Source organism: Atractosteus spatula, chromosome 23, assembly GCF_055471065.1.
Source record: "Atractosteus spatula isolate fAtrSpa1 chromosome 23, fAtrSpa1.hap1, whole genome shotgun sequence".
Lineage (NCBI taxonomy): Eukaryota > Metazoa > Chordata > Actinopteri > Semionotiformes > Lepisosteidae > Atractosteus > Atractosteus spatula.
Genome location: NC_142728.1, coordinates 8,992,333 through 9,013,171, shown reverse-complemented (window position 1 = coordinate 9,013,171; position 20,839 = coordinate 8,992,333). Strand labels below are relative to the sequence as shown.

The window sequence follows — 20,839 nt, the reverse complement described above, 5'->3', positions numbered from 1 at the left end:
TGAGCTGGTTACAATGCATTATCTTACAAGATAATGTTAGCTTAACATCAACAGGGTATAATTATCACTTTATATGTAGATATCCTCCTTTGACATAGGAGGGAAAATCCCAAATATATACAGTATATGCTTTTTTATAGTTCTGGAAAAGGAAATCAAAAGAATTTTCAAAATCATCACTTGAAAAAAAAAGTTGCACTTGAAAATTGTTGAAAAATGTTTTACTTATTGCTCATAAATATATCTAATAAATACATAAGGGATAGTAGTTCTTGGAAAGAAACTACACGACATTACAAAATTATATTCCTGAAACCTTTTTTAAAGACTACGATGCATTAAAGTGGCAGGACTATTAAGTGATAAAAATGTTTATTCCAAAATACTTTAACATTTATTACAATATATATAGAATTATACAACATACTCCATATATTCAGTGACAGCATAACACTACATTCTTCAAAAAAAGCTCGACAAAAAAATTAACAGTGTACAGAACACCACCAGGCTTTTCTGCCTTCAACATCAGAACAAAGCAAAACATTACAAAAAACAAAGTTAACACATCTACGATATTTTCAAAGTGTTTTACTTAATGGATGCTTTCTCAAACAGAGAGATGCAAAGAGGTTCTGAACAATATTGCAGATTATTTTCGTTTTCCTGATGTATAGGTAGCCAGGAAATGAGTTCAAAATTTTGTAGACCATCCGTTTGTTGTCCCTTATCTTTTGAAGTTCAGGTGGGTAGCTGCGTCAGCATGCGTAGGCTGCAAAGGAACAAGTAATAGGTTTATTCCATGCTGAAAAAAAGAAGAAAGAGAACACAACGTTTCGGCCGAAACATTGTGTTCTCTTTCTTCTTTTTTTCAGCATGGAATAAACCTATTACTTGTTCCTTATCTTTTGAAGTCTAATATTTTACTAATCAGAAAAACAAAATGATTTCCCCTACAGATTGTTTTACGAGGCTGCTTTATGTATAGAATTTTATAATGATTTATAATTTCTATTTTTTAAATTCAGTAATAGAATGTTAAGTAGTATAATCTCTTGTATGAAGGCCCCTACCTCAGACCCTACCTCTGTGACCCATTTTAACATTATTCTACCTCAGCTAATCCAGCAGCATGGTGAACTCTGTGCTTCTGTCTTGTTAATTCCCTGTTTCTTTGAAGGGGTATCAGTTATGTGCTGCCAAAGAAGAAGTCTGAAATCACCAGAGTGAACCTAGTTAGGAATCAGCGCTGCTTTCACACTCTTTTCAGGAAGCGGCTCCTTCTTCTTGTTGTCATTCCCTTGAATTCATTGGCAACAGCACCATCAGTGGAAAGGAGGGATGGGTTCACTTCAGGCCTGGCCTGAAATCAAAAACATATGGACAGGTGAACCAGGTTTCACACAGTTGCAAGGGCAGATTACTATAAACTATTATCACCCTGCAACTCACAACTGGCAACCCACTGAAGCTCAGCAGGTGTGACCCTGGTCAGTACCTGGATGGGAGAGCTCCTGGGAAAAACGAATGTTACTGCTGGAAGAGATGTTAGTGGGGCCAGCAGGGGGCTCTCACCCTGCGATCTGTGTTAGTCCTAATGCCACAGTATAGCAACGGCGACACTCTACTGTAAAAAGTTGCCGTCCTTCGGATGAGACGTAAAACAGAGGTCCTGACTATTTATGGTCATTAAAAATTCCAGAGTGTTTCTCGAAAAGAGTAGGGGTGTTACCCTGGCATCCTGGCCAAATTTGCCATTAGCCTTTACCAGACATGGCCTCCTAATAATCCCCATCTATGAACTGGCTTCTTCAATCTGTTCTCCTCCCCACTGATAGCTGGTGAGTGGTGAGCGTTCTGGCGCACTCTGGCTGCGTCGCATCATCCAGGTGGGGGCTACACATTGGTGGTGGAGGAGGGGAATCCCCATTACCTGTAAAGTGCTTTGAGTGGAGTGTCCAGAAAAGTGCTATATAAGTGTAAGCAATTATTATTACTATTCTCATTATTCTTATTTTTATTGTTATTATTATTAAATAAAACGTCCATCAAAAACCCAATTCTTTCCGTCTCTCCAGTCTAAGATCCCCTTACTTTCATTCCCTTCTTCGGTTCACTCTGAAATGCTGTAAATCTAAGATTGATTACTTTTTAACATGCTGTTGTAAGAGGAGGTTTTAATTTATTCATTTTCCTGAAGTGCAAGAGCCTGTTTTAGGGAAAATGATGTCACTTCCTTGAAACCTAGGTAATGGAGAATTCTTATTGGCATAAGGGATTCCCCGCTGTCTAGGGAGTGGTACTGTGTATGTTCTGAACCTGTGAATGGCAATGATTTAATCCTGGCAGGAGTAGTTGTGGATATTAGATACAGTGGTGGATATAGTAGAAGGTAATAAATATCTCAGTGGCATATTACCCAGCTTCAATTTCTCCACCCCTGCCGAGTTGACTTATGGGCCAAGCTTTGTGGATCAGAACTATCATTAGTGCTGGAGACACACACTACCAAGACCAAAGTGTACTCTATAATCCTTTAACAACTGGCCTGAGCACTTACACCTTACTGAGAACCACACCAGAAACTCAATTATCTTATACTCCTTATTAGTTAAACATGTTTTCTATTGTTTTTGACTGTCTGGGCTCAGGTCACCAGCAGACATCCTTACCTCATCCACACACTGCAGATCTGCTTCCTTGGGCTCTTCTGAAGTGGGAGGCCGTGCGTCATTTCTGTGCTCCACGTCCTCCTCAAAGTCGCTGTCCGAGGAGGACAACATAGCAGGGCGCTCAGACTGGCTGAGAAAGGGGATGGTGGCCAAGAAAGCTGGCAGAGTGAAGCACGCCAGGAAACGAGCTTTCAGGAGGAGGTAGGCTGGATTGTTCCCGAGTTTCTCTGCAACCACCCTCCGGAGTGCTTCAATGTCCACTTCTCCACTCGGGCTTGGCTCTTCCCTGCGGTCCTTGGCCAACAAGGCCGAGGCGTTCTTCTCCAAGGACTTCTTGTGGTAGAGGAGGCAGGAGAGGTTTTTCAAGGTACACACGAAAGGAGGCAAGTAGGGCAGAGAGACGTTCAAGTTGGGGAGCTGCACTCCCCCTTTCCCGGTCAGCCACTCGTTTACTTGGCTGTCTTCCTCCAGAAACATGAGGTTGAGGTCCAGAACTGGTCTCTCCACCTTGGAGGCTGAATTGTGAGAGGAGGCTGTGTACTTTGGAGACGAGTCTGAGGGCACAGGTGTCTGGGAGGGCTGAGAACGAGGGACACTTGGTTGCTGCGTATTAACCTGAGGTTGAGCTGCAGGTAACAACTTGGGAACGGAGGGTACACTGTCAGTAGGAAGGTTGCCAGTGCCTTTCTGTAAGCTGGGCTGGACACCATTTATCACACTTACGCCCTGTTGGACAGCCAAAATAGGTCTAAATACTGGACTTGCAGTTTGTGTAGTGGTTGCCAAGGGAATGACAGTGGGTGAAACACTGCTGCCAGCTGGGACAGAAACAGTGGTTGTTGTACAAGTGGCTGTGATAGACGGAATGCAGCTTGCAGCTGAGGCAGAACTGGATGGTTTGCTCAATGGCTGGCTTGTGCAAACTGTATCAGCTGATTTGACGGTTGCTGTCTGTAAAATCACAGGAGCTGGTGAAGTGTTAGTAGTTGCCACAGCTGGGCTTGCAGTGCCACCAGTGGCATTTAGTCCAGTTGAAGGCAAAACACTATTAGGGGAAGTGGATGTCTGCTGTCCTAGCTGGCTCACGACGATGGGAGTCTGAAGAGAATTAGGTACACCTAACACAGGCTGTGAGCAAACTGGTAGCAGGCCTTGAGGAGTCATTATCCAAGTAATGGGCACAGGTAGAACAGGGCTACCTGGAGCTGGGGACAGAGCCACCTGATTTGCATTCAGGCTGTTTCCAGGTACAGAATTCGGCAAGACAGGAGCTTGAGGTAAGCAAGACTCATTCTTCTGTGGCATCGCCTGAACTGATGGGTTGGTAGATGGTTTCCCTTTGGGAGCTTGTGTGTCTACCTTCAATGTCAGTGATCTTTCTGATGATTTCATGGTCTCTACAGCGCATCCCATTTTCTCACTAGGGACATCAGTGGGCTTTGAAGCAGATGACGTGGAGGCCACTTCTGTAGAGGGCATGACAGGTTGCGCCACCTGCTGCCAGGGCTGTTGTATCACAAAGGTCTGGGGAATCATCAGGACAGGAAGGAACATGGTCTGTTTTTTCCGAGCTTCCTTCTTCTTCCTGGCCTCTTTCAATCGCTTTTCGTACAAGATTTGGGCCACAGTTTTTGTACTATTTAAAAGTGAAGGATATCTGCATATCGTCTGGGTAGGGGGTACTGTTTGCATGGCTGGAGTCCAAATAAGAAAATACAATACGAAACACAAATTAAAGTTACAAAAAAATTACAAAAAACACAAATTAACAAAATTAAAGTGCAAAAATACTAATACATTTCTATATTAAAGTTATATATCTGCAGGAAATACTTCAGTTAGAATTACCAACCTGGTGTTGCTAATTTCACTCAGCTGATGTGAAATTAGCAACACCAGGTTCCTTGTAGTTCAGCACTGACTGGAGGAAGAGGCGTGTCCTTCACCACCAGTACTGCATTCCTGTAAGTGCGCGAGAAGCTACAAGCGTTGCTCAGAGCCAAAGTCCCAGTCCCATCCTACTGCTAGCATCCCAGTCAACTCTGGCAGTGGAATCCTCATCATCGTCAGCTATTGACATGACCCAGACTCGAATCCATGATCACAGAGCTCAACCTGTGCTCAGGTGAGCACCTTTGCTGGCTCAGCACTCTGGGCATCACATTTATACAAAATATGTGAATTATTAAAAGTAGATAAATTCATGACGCACCTTTACTTGCGCTCTTATTATTTGAGGGCTCCTGAAAAAGAGAAAAGCACTTTGACAAAGTGGATCATATAATACAGTATAAAAAACAGACTTAAACATCTTCTGATATTTTGAACCAGTTGGTACTACAAACATATTACAATCTCATCATTGAACACATAGTTACCACTCAGCAAAACTGCATTAACACTAGAATGCATCCTAATACACATCAGCAAATAAGACTTAATTAAACTTCTGGCAAATATCTCTGAATGGAATTAAGGCACCATTGCCAAAATACCATTTTATTCAAACGTGGAATGTTTTACTTTTTGCGAGGTGTCAATAATGATTTCAGCACACCTTACCATTTTGTTTCGTTCCTCAATGACTTTCTTGCAACCTTCGGCATCGATGTGAAGAACCTGGTATAGTACAGGGGAAGAGAGTTAGACCCCCCTGAAGCACTCTGTAAGCTTTACTGTACCAGCATTAACTGTACGTACCTCACTCACATATACCAAAGTTCTCTATCACAGGACGCTACCACAACACCTGTAAGTAGGAACCAAGTATACTCTGCATTTGTGACAGAGTGACAGCACAGACAGTGACAGTGCAGGCTTCATATTGAATTGCAGGCATGCTTTTGCAAATAAATATATGTGAATATAAAGGACAAAAATAATTATCTGGTGTGCTAAGTTTTTATTAAAAAACTTATTTTGTTCTAATCGGGTCTTCCTTATGTAGACCACTGTCCAAAACAATAAGTTAACCAGGAAGAAACCCATTTATGACAACAGTAGAAGGTCGCATAAAGAAAAGCCTAAATTTATTTATAAATTTTAAAGCAGAAAGTACATTTGGCCTAGAAGACATGCGCACAAGAATTCAATAAATGGAATCGACATAAAACGTAGGGCTACTCACTTTAATAAGCAGAGTAAAGACTGGAGTGCTGGTGAGGCCAATGTCCTCTGCTTTCTCTCTGATGACATCAGCTATAATGAAAAACAGTATCTTCTTGAGTTTTTGAGTACCTTTTTGTGTTATCGGCAGTCTTGACACTTTATTTCAGCCCCAAGACCTGAAGCAGCAGATTAACATGTTTTGCTGCTGAATGTTAAACATTACTTTATACAACTGTAGCACCTAACCAAAACTTGAAACTTCAACCTACACCAAACACAGAATGCCAGTGCTATTTGGTAATGAATAGCAGCCGAAGACCAAGTCGTTAGCTACTCATATGTGAAAATTAAAATAACTAAACAAACAGCATCATTGAGACTAAAAGCCATCTGCCGCCACTTGAGGGTTGTGTTACAAGATGTTCATTTAACCACAGTGACATCTCACTGTGAAAGTCAGCACCTTCTCTGCGCTTGTGTTGTCGGTCTAGATCTGCTGGCATTAGGACGTTGCCCACCCAGGGAGTGACAGCTATCAGCAGCTTCTCATTGAGCGTAGAGTTTTGCACCTGTTTCCCCATTTTAGCTAAACTCTTTGTGCTCTGGCTCTTCTGAAGGGCCTCTTCAGCTTCTGCCTTCTTTTTCTGCAGTGGTTTTTTTGTTCTAGTCTGCAGGAGAGACACAATTCCAAACTGTAATGATGTTAAAAGCAAGAACAATTTCTTCAGACCTGAGCCTGCCGTATATCTGGGCAATAATTGGACTTCCTGTGCATCTTACGAGAGTCTCCTCTCCTTCTAATAACATTTCCTATGTTTTATTCACCTCTTGGCACACAGTTAAATGCAGAACTAACAAGAAATACTTACCAGATATACTTACTAAAATACTTACCACTGTGTGCTGAAACTTGGTTTTGCTTCTCAGGAGATTCCTCACTTGATTGTAAGTGACCTTAAGCATTTTGTTTCCACTCTGAGAAGTCTTTGATTAATAGAAAAACAAAGAGTACGGTTTAGGCTTTAAACATCTTTTCTTGGGCAAAATCATAATTTATCTGTGGACAATCAACATGTATCCTTTACTGTGACGGATCTGTAAATATGCTGGAAACATCTACATTTTAAACTAAATGTAATTCATGCGATTTACTAGGTTTAAAAAATTGCAATAATTTTCCTGGACATAATCCATTTCAAGGGAAAGGTTTTAGTGTATTGAGCCCCACACAAGCAGCAGTGTTACCTCTTCCAGCAGCGCGGAGCTGGTGTTTGTCTTGCTACTCGACACCTGCTGCACATCCCCAATGACGGTGGTAGTGGTAGGACCGGCAACGTGCTGGGGGTCTGAAGAATGCGCAGGAGTGGAATGTGGGGGGGGGCGGTTTTTTTTCTCCGATTTGGACATCACTGTTGGCTTCCACAAAAGCTGGGTGTCATCTGCCCTTTTTGGCTCCGTGGGGATCCAGAGATCGATACTCGGCATGTGGTACTCATCCTTCTCCTCACTGACCTCGCTCTCTCTGTCCTCCTGACTGTCTGACTTCTCCGGGTCGGAGCTCGCAGCCCCCCATTCGTCCGAGTCCTCAAACTCGGAGCTCGGCGGTTTCCACTTCATAGACGAATGCCTTCTTCTCTTCCTCTTCCTCTGGGTGGGCTCCATCTTTTTGGGCTGTCTTCTCTTTAGAGTTTTCCGGCAGTGACCGAAGTCAGGACCGACAACAGAGAAAGAAATTTAGAAAGGATTCAGTTCAATTTGCCAGAAACATACCATTTCCTCATATTCTCTTACTTATTATACATTTTTGAATTTTTGAATAGGTAGAACACCAGCCTCTGATACACAATATGCTTTTCTTTGATGTTATATATACAAAATTGACATATTGACATATTACTGTTTAGAAATCATAAAAGTCCCACACAATCACTTGTCTAGTGCCACAGATAAAAGTGGAAATAATTGTATTCCATTAGCATTTAAGTCTTGTGTGATTTGTAGAGGCAGGTAAATAAACTGCATAAGAGAGCAACCAAAGTTCAAGTAAAACCTTTGTATTCTACACAGTCAAACCCTTTTTCAGCATTTGCTGAAATAACTATCATGATAACTAACACAGTCCACTGTTCTCTACCTCCGTAGGCACTGAAGAGTCACTCACTTAAACACATCAACGTGCAAAGACATTATATTAGTGATGACTAGCTGTATCGTAAGATGGACAATATCAATCATCCGTCTGGAAAACACACTGTAGTCCACATAGGCTGAGGATAACTGCACATTTCTTTGGTATTATTTTGCATTTCCTTTAAACATGAAGATACCGAGAAAAGACTTACCTTAGGTCTTGTTAAGAGTTTCCATTTTTGTAAACACTGGCAATCTACTCTGTTTTCAATCTCGGATGCAATTTTAGCCCAGCGCCCTGACAAAAATCAGTACAGAAAAACACATTTAGAAAACAAAAGCACAAAAAATGCACAGACCCCACCAAGACATTAACATTTTCTACCTCAGTAGCTCCCATAAAGTGCTGAATTGCAAATCAAAGGCTCATGAAACCAGATGAAATCATAAAAATGATAAATGACCTTAAAACCACTAAAGCAAATACATGTGTCAAATTTATAACCATTTACTAATTGCACAATTAAAAGCTATTATGCAATGCAAACATATGAATAAAAAATATTCAAAATTGTGAATTTATGCAAATGAGAGTGATGTGTATTTGAAAGTAACAGTTCTCTACTGATGTAAATCACCCTAGATAAGAGTGTCCATTGGCAAATAACAATCGTAACTTGTAATTGTAAAAAAGAGGACTTTGCATATTGACCTACAGCTACTTGAACATGTTCAGTACTCAACAGGCAATGCCTACCAACTCCATACTTCTCCACCAGCATTATGAGTTTCTGTTCTTCGTCTGGGCTCCACTTGCCTTTCTTCACATCTTCACTCAGACTGTCTAAGTATCTGTAAGGCACACAGCACAGCGTGTCCTTTGATGCACAGGAAAGCATTCTGAAGAATCTACTATGATCATGGCTTAACTCATTTAAAAAAATACACATAATGAGTAAGTGTAATTGTTTTAGTTGAGCATTCCCTATTCAAGTAACTAGTGTTCTAGCAGTACGACAGAAGCACAAAACATACGTTTATATACACACGTTACAATACAGGACAATTATCTGGGCTGTTGCATCATGTGCGATACAGCTTGCATCACATGTATGTATCTCCGCTCACAGGGGTCAGAAAGAGGAAGAGACTCAATCCATCCATTGTCAGTAATTACTTTATGCTTACAGGCTCATACTGAGCTGAACTATGCCAGCATGGCATGACCACCATTTGTGTCCTTGAGGATTTCCACCTCTCCTCTGGTAGACTGCAGTGATATTAGTGCTCCCCGGTATGTAATGTTATTGTCCAGCATCACAACAAGTTCCCTTTGGTCCCACTATACAGTATAGTGTATACCAAGCTCCACCGATCTATGTTTTTCATGATAAAGTTTATTTTGCTTTGAGAATCTCTTTTGCGGCCTCAGATTACTAAGAGTCAAACACTAGGTGTATGAGTCTCTTGAAACAATGACAGTTACTGTTTAAACATCAGGGCCACTAGCTGATTCCAAAAGGATGAACACTGTTGTAAGGTCAAGGTCCAAATAGTGACCTGATGGATACTAAATAATGAGAATCATGAACAACAAACACCCAATGGATGGCTTGGTAGGATATGTTAAAAGCATTAGAAGGATTAATGAGCAGTGCATATAATTATTGTCTATCGTTGCGTGTTCAGGAGAGAGGACTTTACTTGAATTAATTTGTGTAAGCTCTTCAGCTTGAATAAAATGCCATTCTAACCTGTCCCTGCACTGGGTATCACTTCTGCCCGGGACTTCATCCCGAATTTTCCACCAGTCTCGAGTGCCGTATTTCGCCACAGCCCGCAGTAACATCTGTAAAAAAAAAACATTGCCACCAATTTATATCTGACTGCACTTTTTGGTAACTCAGTCCTCCACTGCGGTAGCCCCTTGTGAGTTAGAGGCGGTGTAAAACATTACAAGAAAAAGAGCACTCGTGCTTTCAGCTACGCTCTCTAGCCAGTTAATGCCTTCACTTTGACACACTGCTTGTTTCCCGCTGTAATGATGTTCAATGTACAGGTTCACATCCCTAAATACAACTCCCACACTTGACAGAGGAGAACAGCTGACCTCGTCTTCAGCCTTTGTCCAAGGTCCTTTTCTCAAGGAAGGATCCAGAGACTGTGTCCAGCGGTACACCAGCTGAGACGCCTCCCTCCCTTCCATGAAATACGAAACTAAAAGGCAAAGACAAAGTAAAATAATCCTCAGCAGCGGAATCATTTAAGCAAGTGTGGACCAATTTAATAACTATGGTCCTGCCTAGAACAAAGACCTGCACAAAACTTAGACAACATCTACTACTGCATATGGATTTCTGCACAGACCCCCACTGAGTTCGCTGTGGTCCAGGGTTCTGTGGCTTATTGTTTCATAAACCTGAGCTCTGAAAGCCTCAAACTAATTTATAAAAGGCAATGATTTATCAGATCAATAAAAATGCTGGCTGCATCCAAACTAAAAAAAGTAGGCACATCATTTTATGAGCACTTTTCAAGAAACTGTGGTAAGTAAAACAAATAAAAGAAGTAATAAAAGAAAAAACAACAAACAAGTGCAGCAAGAGCAGCATGTATCAATCCATTCTGTCACCCCTGTGTCTCGAGAAACCTTACTCTGAGTATAGGGGATGTAGCTCCCAATCCTCATTTTTTCCACCAGATCTTTCAGCATCTGATCCTCCTCCTTTGTCCAGAACTTCTTCCTGAGACCTTTGTTAATGTAGAGCTGGTATGCTTGCAGACACATGTAGGCAGTTCTGTTCGTCTGCAACATCAATTGAACAATTAGAGTTATACATTTACACCCATACCACTGCACAAGAGGTAAATGAGTTTTAAGATTATGGCACGGGAGGACTAACTTTGAGTTTGAGTCTTCTCCTCTCAAATCACAAGCACCTTGACCTGAATTTAATTACACCATAAATCAGATCCTGACTGACATGACTACAGGCTCCTAATGGATCAACTAGGAAAGGTATTTGCTACGTCTTCCCATTGGACCCTATAATCTTGATGTATATCTGAGCCTGGGCTTCAATTAGCTGGAATGGATCACACAGCAGCACCCCTGGCACCCTGCATTGTTCATTTCACTTGGTGCTAAAGCCTTCTGTCAGGAAACAGTAGTTAGATCAGAATGCTCCTCACTTTCCTACAGCAGTCAAAACGATGGAGCACAGTTGATTTTTTTACTTTAGATGAAATCTCATTTACGTTGATGAGACCCAAGTGCAAGCAGGACACAGAAGTGAAGTACCTGACTCAAGGTGCAATAATACTGTCCCCTCCAGCTGTGAGTCTAGATTCCCAACCAATAATTCTTACTACTGGCCCTGATCAGTAATTTGCAATCCCAAATTGGGGGAAAATATAAAAAGAAAAATAACAGAACTCCAGTTTTTTAAAAAGATGACAAACACCGACATGACCAACGAAATGCAGAGACCTTAAGTGTCTGGGAAGAGACGCTGTGCTGGCGTCAACAGAGAGGTGTGACTGGATGCCCATGGCACGGCTGCAGTTCATCTCTCAAGCATGGAGTGAAAGCCCCAACCCATTACCTTCAGCTCCTCAGCAATCTTCTCCCAATCACAGCAGTTGTACTTCGCCGCTATCTCCTTCAGGCTCTCGATTTCATCTTCTTTCCAGCTTGACTTGTTGATAGATGGATGCCCATAGTTTTGCCAGTACCTCTTTATATCATCTGCCTTATGCATCCCTTCGAACTGCAGAAATCCAAAGAGAAGAGAACTAAGGGATAGTGTACTGGCATTGAATTTTTTATATGTGATTTAAAAAAGATGCTTATAGATTTCCAATAAACACTACATTACTCATTACCCGGTGTCACTTAAACTAAGTAACGTGCTTCTATTTTTTTTGTTTTTGTAATTGTTCATATTGTGGCAATTTTGTAAATTTCTTAATTCTGAAGTTTATTTGTTTCAGTTATTTGAACACCAGTTTACATGTGGCACCTGGATGTAGGATGTATGATGAATGCTTTGGGCCGACTCCCATTCTGGAGAAATATCCACTACATTGCACCTCCTGGAGGTATGGACAAGGACTTTTTCTGTGTTTCAGTCATGTCACACAGCAGACGGAAGCCCTGTGGACAAGCCTCTGTGGCATAAATGTAAGATGGCGTCTTTTAAAGTGAGTGCTCTAGGCTTATGACTCACACTTTAGATTATGTTGTATAAATGAAACCTTAATAGATATCAGATTAATCATCGTTTTCGTATAAATCAAGGTTCTACACAATGATGACAGGGCATCCACAGATAATAAATAGGGATAAGATTAGGTTAAGGATAAAATAAACACTAATGTGTATCAACCGATGGTTTATTATCATTCTAAAGAATCTCATTGTACAGTATTAACAACAATCTAACACATTCACAAAAAATACTCACATCAATATTTGAAATCTTTTCCCAGTCGTGCTCACCTAAGCGACTGCCTACCAGCTGTTCATCAGACATTTCACTTGGAAAAAAAAAGGAAATAAAATCAGTAGAGATACAGTAACATGTTTAGTGACAATTAGGGGAAAAAGGAGAAAGAGCTCTAATTTTGAAGGAAGAAACATCTTTAACAGAGGAATACAAACTCTCACTTGGCATGAAACATAACAAGAATGCCAATTACACTTACTCAGATGTAATGTAATTATAGAAAAAGCACTTTCACATCTCAGGCTCACAGAGACAGCAGACTACTCTTTAGCAAAATACAATCAGAACCACACAAAGCACTATAGGTTCTTTCCATTATATCTCTGTTGGCTATGACCATTTAATTAAAGTGCTGTGCTACTGAATGAAATTTAAAGGCTGGATACACTTTTCATTTGTACATTCTGCATCCAAACAATCCTACCAATTTACCTATAATAGAGACAGAAAAAAATTCAGACTGAAAACCAACAATAAAACAAATTTGGTTTGTAATGTAACAATGTTAAGTAGGCTGAATATCAGTGATATCTATAATAAACATTTAATACAAGCACCCCTTAACAAGCTAAAAAAGAGGTTATGAAGCAGACCCGAGCACGTCTTTAGACACTGTCCAGTTTGTCCCAAAAGTAACACTCAGGACTTCTGCTCGGAGGATACAGAGGATTTGTTAACCTGCAGTATTTTTTAATATTTTATAATTGGGAGCATGTTATTTATAATAATTATGAATTTCAGAGTTTAATTTTGATTCATGTCCTTATCATGATTGATAACCAGAATGTTCTCCTGGCCAGAACACACCGAACAATTTTCTTTCATATAATTACAACGAACTTGAGACACTCATTTATTTACTGCAGATGTTCTTGATATAGAAAGAAGCCACTTACTTGATCGCATCAATTTCCCGCTCTGCCTGTTCGATTTGCTTTTCTAGAATTTGCTTCTCCATGTTCTCGGCCTTTTGTAACTTCTGGGTCATGTACTCAATCCTTCAAGACAAACAAAGCTACGTTGTGTCTCAAACATTCAAAATACCTAGTCTTAGCTGCCTCTTATTTCATAAAAGGTGAAAACAATCTGTAATGCTACCTTATTCTGTTTTACACAGATTACACATTGAGCTTTGTACTAGTGTCCTAATTACAGATGCTATATGCTGAAAGGCAATCAATATATTCAGATATTTGAAACCACTTTGACAATTCTTTATTTTAAAGGAAATATTTACATTAACATCAAGGGATTTTGATATTTTTATCAAAGTGTTTTGTATTTTTCATTTCATTCTGAAACAATGTGAAATTCTTCATTGCTTCTTTGTGTTTCAACTCAAAGCAACAAATCCAACAAAATACAAAATACAGACAATTCCAACCTGCCACACCAGCAACCATTTATCAGACACTTTGCAAACTCTAAGTGCTGACTGGGACTCCTGAGTGGTTAAGACAGCAGTGGCGCTCACCTGAACCCAGGTTGACCACCACGGTTATTGATTTGAATTGATTTGAGCGTGTCACCATCTGACTGCAATTGGGGTTCTTGGTGACGCAGTGCACCATTGGTTGAGTGAACTGAATGGTACAGTGGGATCAATCTCAGGGGCTTTCTCAGATCTTGGCGACACGGCAACCCCTCTGGCCTCCCAGGCTCTTGCAGGCAAGGGGTACCGCTGTCACTAAAGGACATGTCTCTCTTCCATCTGCAGCTACATTTTAAGAACAGAGCTATGTAGTCCGTAATGTGTAAAAAGACAAGTGGGTCGAAGTTGGGCAGGTGGGGAACTGTCTGTCTACACTCTACATCTCCCTCATTGTGAGATTGCAGGGTCCATAGCCATGCGCCAAGATGCGATGCATACACCCTTAGCGGTTTCAAAGCAAGTGGGTTAACAAAAAATAATAGCCGATTCCAAATTGGGGAAAAAAAAAAAGAGTTTCTGCTGAAAGGAGGAGCAGCATGATTCTCACTGATGTGACGGCATGGGCTCAGCAAGTAGCAGGGGCTGCCAGAGAGATCCCCGGCCAAACACTCCCAATCCTCCCTCGGCAGTGCTTTGCAAATTTTGCAACAGGCCATTGAAAATCCTGGTCACCATCACCTGAGGACATGGCTAAGGTTCAAACAATCTGTGTTATGAACACATTACACTACTTGCTGGTTAGAAAGCCCTGGCTATACACAGTTACACACAAGCTAATTGCTGCTGCATTATCCATTTCACCCTTGGAGAATGTCTTCTTTTGCTTGTATCACAGCACACTCTGCACACACACACACAGCACACTCCGCACAGAGTGGAGTGGTGGCACTGCGGCTAAGGATCTGTGCCTGTGGCTGGAAGGTTGTCAGTTCAAATCCCGCAGCCGGCAGAGGAATCCTACTCTGTTGGGCCCCTGAGCAAGGCCCTTAACCCCAGCTGCTCCAGGGGCGCTGTACAATGGCTGACCCTGCGCTCTGACTCCAAGCTTCTCTCCCTGTCTGTGTGTCTCATGGAGACCAAGCTGGGGTAGGCGAAAAGACGAATTCCTAATGCACGAAATTGTATAGGGCTAATAAATTGATGTTATAAAGTGATGTTGTTACACTTACTTGAACAGTTTGGGCTGCTGGAGCCGCTTCCTGCTGTCATTCACCACAGCCGAATGCAGAAGGGCCTTGTGCCAGGGTAGCCCTGAGACACACAGAAATCACATTTCAAAGGAGTATTCAACGGTACATCCAGGATTACCTTTCAGTACACTTACATGATTTTAACTGCTGGACGACACCGAAGTTCTGTAATCGATATCTCCTCCTCGCTTGTTTGATTTAGTTTCTAACTCAATTTAATGTTGGTAGTTGCTTTGAGTATTTCTATAGGCATTCCAAGTACAAGATAACCCAATGTACTTCACAAATGTTCTGTTAATATAAGATATTTTAAATTTTCTCTGACCTTTCCAGGCCTGACGTTATGTTGTTAGTTCTCCATGTTCTATGGGATTTGTGGGAAACTGTGTACTGCTTGTTGTTAAAAAGTGGAGCAACCCTCACCAAACAATGCTTAATTTACTAAGTATTTTTAAAGAAAATAAAAAAGAACTTTTTTTTCTTTTTGAACTAATTTGCTATTAAACTAAGACTTTGTGTTATAACCTTCTTGTAATACTAAGCAAAGACTTAGGAAACTGATCTGTAGATACAGATTTACAAATACAGATTAAGATCCTTTTGGTAAAAAGTATAACTAGTTATTTACTATAAGTAGTATAATGCCTACATCTACATTATTTTCAATAAATCCATCATCACACTAGCAGAAATAAATTCTTCCTATGCAAACCTACATCTTTTAGCTGTCAAATCTTCAAAGGTCTTCATCCCTTGTGACATTTTTTCTCTCGTTTCTGGATTAGCTGGTGGTCCCTTAGATTAGAACAAAACAAAACTGAGGAAGGACAAACTTGGTTTTAACAAAATCTGCATCTTGTTCATACTAGCCAGACAAAGGTCATATAATGGAAATCTGTTACATTTTCACATACAGACTTAATACAGGACAGTTACAGGAATTTACTCATTACCTCAGCTGAAAATAAAATAGAATTTAACAAATGTGACAGATTACAAAAAAGGAAAAAAGGAAGGGTCAGAGATCACAAAGACAACAGTGAGAAGTGAGGGAACTTTCTGGTCAGCATGTGCACACTACTTACAAGACCAGTAGACTTATCCCTGAAGTAAGGCTTTAGGAAGCTGCCCAGGTGCAGTTTCATTGGAGGTAAATCATTAGAAGTGGGCTTTGGTACTGATGCTCCAGACACTTCAATGAGGATTTCATTCTGTTTGGGGATAAATACAAGTGTAACGAGAATTATGTGCTTTATCTGTTGCAGGGACAATTTAAAAGCTTTAGTGCAGAATATGTTCTTATTGCACACAATGTTTTGCACTTTAGCATGTACAGTAGCTCACATTTCTAAAAGCAATGTAAACCTTCAACAGGCAGTTGCTTTTTACTTTAGGGTTCTATTGATTTGATACTTTAAATCCTTTTTTTTCCCAGCATATGTTCATTAATTAATTAGTTATTATGCAAGCATCAGCAAAGCCTCCGCGCATAAGTTCTGGAAACAAAGAGAATCAAACGGCTCAAAATCTGTAATAAACAAGACATCACTTCCTGGGCTGCAACATTGTTCATCTCATTTGTTTGTCTTCCTACCTCATCCTTACTCAATTACTTTCCAGTTTGGGATTTTTGTGATCAATAACATTTAGCACACATTTTTTTAAATCCTCAATACTGAGTATTACTATCATTCAGAAGCTGGAAAGTAAAATGACCATTGTGGAACTTGTGAGAAGTTTAGTTTAGAAAAAAGTCTTCAAAATATTTTTGTGATCTAAACAGCCACTCATACATTGTGTGCTTAAATACAGAGTAACTAGAGAGGACAAGTTATGGCAATAAGTAAAATCAATATGGCCTTTGCCTGAAAGCAAAATTTTCCCCATACAGTTTTCTTCTATAATGATTTGTCGAGGCAATTATCATGCTATCCACTGAGTTAAAAATTTATTTTTTTATTCTCATATATGCCAAGTAATTACAAGTCTTAGTTACTCATCTGATAATTGTGATAATGCAGAAATGATTACAGATAACTGAAACTTTCAGCATGTCCCATCTCTAGGGAGGTGACAGATTCTCTCCCGCAAGTGCTGTCTGAACCCTGCTCGTGTCTCCTGCCCTCTGACCTGCTGCTCTCTGTTCTCGCTCAGCATCCTCTCCAGCTCCACAAGCTTCTCCTCAATCACCTCCTGGTAGACCAAGTTCATCTGCAAGCAGGTCTCTGCGTCTTCGGGCAGACCGAGGTCGTCATCACTCTCATCTCCACTCTGGCAATAGAGACACACTGATAAACTGGCTTTCAGAAAACTAATTATAAAAAATACTTAAATTACGTCTTTTAGTAAATCTTAGTCTTTAGTAAATCTTTAGTAAATGTGCTGCTGAATAAATCCAATGTGGTAACATTTATAGTCAGCCTTCCAAAAGACTTTTAGGAAAGCTATATTCGTATCCAGCTAATCCTGCTCATGCAAAAGATGAATGACAATCTATTCACACAGCATACAGCCAGGTTTGAAATTCAATAGCAAAACAGAAGAGGGTTTCATAGTGAAATTATTGTACTTGTCCCTGCTTATCTTTATTGCTTTTATATAAAAAGACTTAAATTTGCACCTGTTTAAAATACCAAGTTCCAATTGGTGAAATACTTGGTTCTTTACCTTGGCTCAAAGGTAAACAACAAAAGTGCCTCACTTAATATTACAACCCACAACTTTCCAGTTGCAAGTCCAGAACTCAAACCACTGCTCTCCAGTGCTGTCCCTGTCCGGTTCAACTGGTGAACTGAAGCTGTTTTCGGTTCACAAAAACATCTTGATCCTCTGAAGCCAAGCAGAAAGTTCATACATAGTGATTACTTACTGTGTCCTGAGACACCCCTTTGTCAGCACTGCCTCCATCTGTTTCAGAAACACAGACATCACTGTCAATTACAATATTACAATCGCACAATCACATTCACCAAGCGTTTCCTTAAACATTAGATACATCTACATCTGTTTAAGTTACGGATATAGAACAATTTTGCAATAACTTGATTTTAGACTTTTTTTTTTACAGGAAACAACACTGTAAAATTCCTGCTTTAGCTTGTGGGTAGGATGGAAAAGGGTCAGTAAAACATAAAAACATAAAAACATAAAAACCTTCTGCTCCAAGAAATCTAATGTTTTCATTTATAGAAACTCTCTACTTAAACAAATATAGCCAGTGCCAAAAATGAGTCAGGCAAAAAAGCATTCATGAATTAATAACTATTTTTAATTTAGCACTGTTTTTCTTCTCTTTTTATAACTGGTTTCTTTTTAAATTTGCTCGATCTGTTTAGGACCTGTTGTCTGTGAAGTGTGTGTGTTTTTTTAAAAGGGGCTCTTTATGTTTATGAAACTATACTAATTCCTACCTAAACATAAAGATGCTCTCTTGATGGAAATGCAGCAGTGTACTGTAGAGTACATTAAAAGTCACAGCAATTGAAAAATAAAAATTCACAGTGCCTTGTAACCTGGAGTCTAAAGGAGCATCTCCTGAGCCAAGACTGATTCTCTCTCTTGCTCTCTGAATCTTTGGCGTCTTGGTCGAAGACTCTGTGTTGGACTGCAGGGAAAAGGGGGTTGTAAGTATTCTTGTGGTCAACTCAAAAGAAATGTATAAAATATATTATTATGCGGCAATTTTCTGAAACTGACCAGGTCTGTCCACTGATGCCCACTGCTATCTGAATTTTCATCTGAAAAGAGAATATTACAATAGCACAATTAACACTATTGTATGTCAAATGGTTAATTATCATGAAAAGTGCTGGATAATCTGTTACCTTAAAAATTCGTTTTATAACTTTGCAAAACATAATAAATGCACCAGTACTTTTCTCTTCAAAATTCTTGTGTTATCCTCACTATATTCAACGGTTTTAGCAGGGCACAAAGGTTATAAATTCTTTATTTAAGGTTCTGTCTTGATACCAATTGAGTTATATTATACTTGCTCTATGAAATCCAAACAGTTTCACCTTACTTGATCATAACCTTGGAAAACAGTTTTATTTTTAGTTTCTTGTTGGGAATACAACACATATAGATTGTATTTAGGATGCCGTGCCTTTCTCGAAGTCGGACTCATCCTCGGTTTCTTCCAAATCCGACGAAAGCAGGTCGACGTCGTCAGATCTCGCATCCAGACTCTGTTCGAGCGCAGCGATTTCCCGCTGTATCTTCTCTCTTTCTGCATGTAAAACTCCGTAATCCATACCGCCCACCTGGAAAGTCAGAATAGTTGTCTTGCAAAACGAACTGATATAAAATTCAGCCGAAAAATTAACAAACAAAATTACCTCCTGGGTATCTATCTCATCTTACAACGTGCTACAGAACATGAGTATCACATAGTTATATCTTTAATTTTATTCGTACGTAAATACATAAATCAACTACACTGCATGTTGCATAATGTATATAGATAGGTATTTACTAGTTGGCTATGACTATTAGTAGGAATGTTCATTACTCTTAAATTGCTGTATGACCCAGTAACTTAGGTAATATAAGATGTTGTTTATACTTATTTCATATCTGTTCCCTCCCGGCTATGAATTTCTATGAACACCTTCTAAATGGCCGTAAATTTGCAGGTTAACCCTCCGCTTAGTACAACTTAAACCTCCTACTAAAAACATGACTAAAGTGACATATGAATGTTGACAAGGTCTAGAAGTAATAATATAATAAATCATCAACATAAAAAATAATGTCAATTATTTTCATCCCTTTGCAAGCAACCATGCAGTGCATCTCCACAAGTTGGGTTAGTATCGGATACTCACATATACTTTTATCCAGAAACGTGAAACAGATGAAAAACTGAGTAAATCCCTCCGGTTAAGCAAAAATAAAAAAACTGAATATAAGCACCTTACATCCTATTTGGTATTTTCGAAGAACTTACGTTTTGCAGCCTTACATCCCACTTCATTTGCATATTACCCACAATTCAACCGCCAACAAAAAACACACATTTTCGGATCACTGCTGTTAGACTGCATTGCAATATGATATAATACTTTTATTTACAGATGTTAATAAATACATGGTTTTATTCATTCCTTGTTAGATAAATAGTAAAAAATATGCTTTAAAGAAAAAGGTGAAACTGTATACCCATGATGCAACGGGTAAACAAATTTTCCCCCTCTGTGATTGGTTCAGAGCGTTTGACCTTCTTAGGCGGTACTGTTTTCAACTCGCTGCATGTTCTTTTCGTAGAAAGAACAAGGTTTCTCAAAATCTGGTTACAAATGGTGTTGGAATATATGGTGATGCAAATGTATTTCCCAGATATTGGTTATATAGAATTTGATTTCACCAATTTATTCATTTAAATCCGTTACTATTTTTGTTAGACTGCACAGAGCTACACAATCATCACTCCATACGATTCTATTTACTTTGTTATTATTAGTTTAGCATCTTTAAATTACATGATCACTTCTTATTGACATAAATTAAAAAAATAATTTTCTCTTAAGATATTTAAACAAAATGGGCTGTTTAGAGTTGTCTAACGTAACGCTCTATTTTAACACCAAATACAAGCAATTCTCTTTTTTTTTTTAGACCAAGCAGGGCCCAAGATATACAGATTTTGTAAAGTGCACGGTCCAGTCCAGACCTATACCTTCTGAAAGAAATCAGACCTACATTTTATAGCTGTGTTTAGTCTTTTGTCACCTATTTTTTACAAAAAGGTTTTCATTTTATACACTCCAGCTGTAGGTATTGTGACTTTTTCCACAG

The 20,839-nt window shown here is 39.6% G+C and overlaps 1 protein-coding gene across 3 annotated transcripts; it reads right to left on the bottom strand.

The window, feature by feature from the left end:
• Positions 1-360: 360 nt before the first annotated feature.
• snapc4 (small nuclear RNA activating complex, polypeptide 4) lies at positions 361-20,027 on the bottom strand. Of its 3 annotated transcripts, XM_088940215.1 has the most exons (26): positions 19,992-20,027; positions 19,149-19,305; positions 18,737-18,777; positions 18,545-18,644; positions 17,910-17,947; positions 17,171-17,311; positions 16,126-16,251; positions 15,757-15,835; positions 15,020-15,101; positions 13,315-13,416; positions 12,377-12,449; positions 11,516-11,680; positions 10,566-10,716; positions 10,021-10,127; positions 9,665-9,759; positions 8,668-8,762; positions 8,123-8,208; positions 7,026-7,460; positions 6,675-6,764; positions 6,244-6,448; positions 5,800-5,870; positions 5,235-5,291; positions 4,885-4,915; positions 2,673-4,366; positions 1,223-1,363; positions 361-772 (listed from the first exon to the last, which is right to left on the bottom strand). In XM_088940215.1, the coding sequence occupies exons 1-25, from the start codon at positions 20,022-20,024 to the stop codon at positions 1,256-1,258; spliced, it is 4,362 nt and encodes a 1,453-aa protein (XP_088796341.1). In that variant the 5' UTR covers positions 20,025-20,027; the 3' UTR covers positions 361-772; positions 1,223-1,255. The 3 variants fall into 3 exon arrangements, with proteins under 3 accessions (XP_088796341.1, XP_088796339.1, XP_088796342.1); XM_088940213.1 differs by having other exon boundaries at positions 361-1,363; XM_088940216.1 differs by having other exon boundaries at positions 361-1,363; positions 19,870-20,020.
• Between the last annotated feature and the right edge of the window lie 812 nt (positions 20,028-20,839).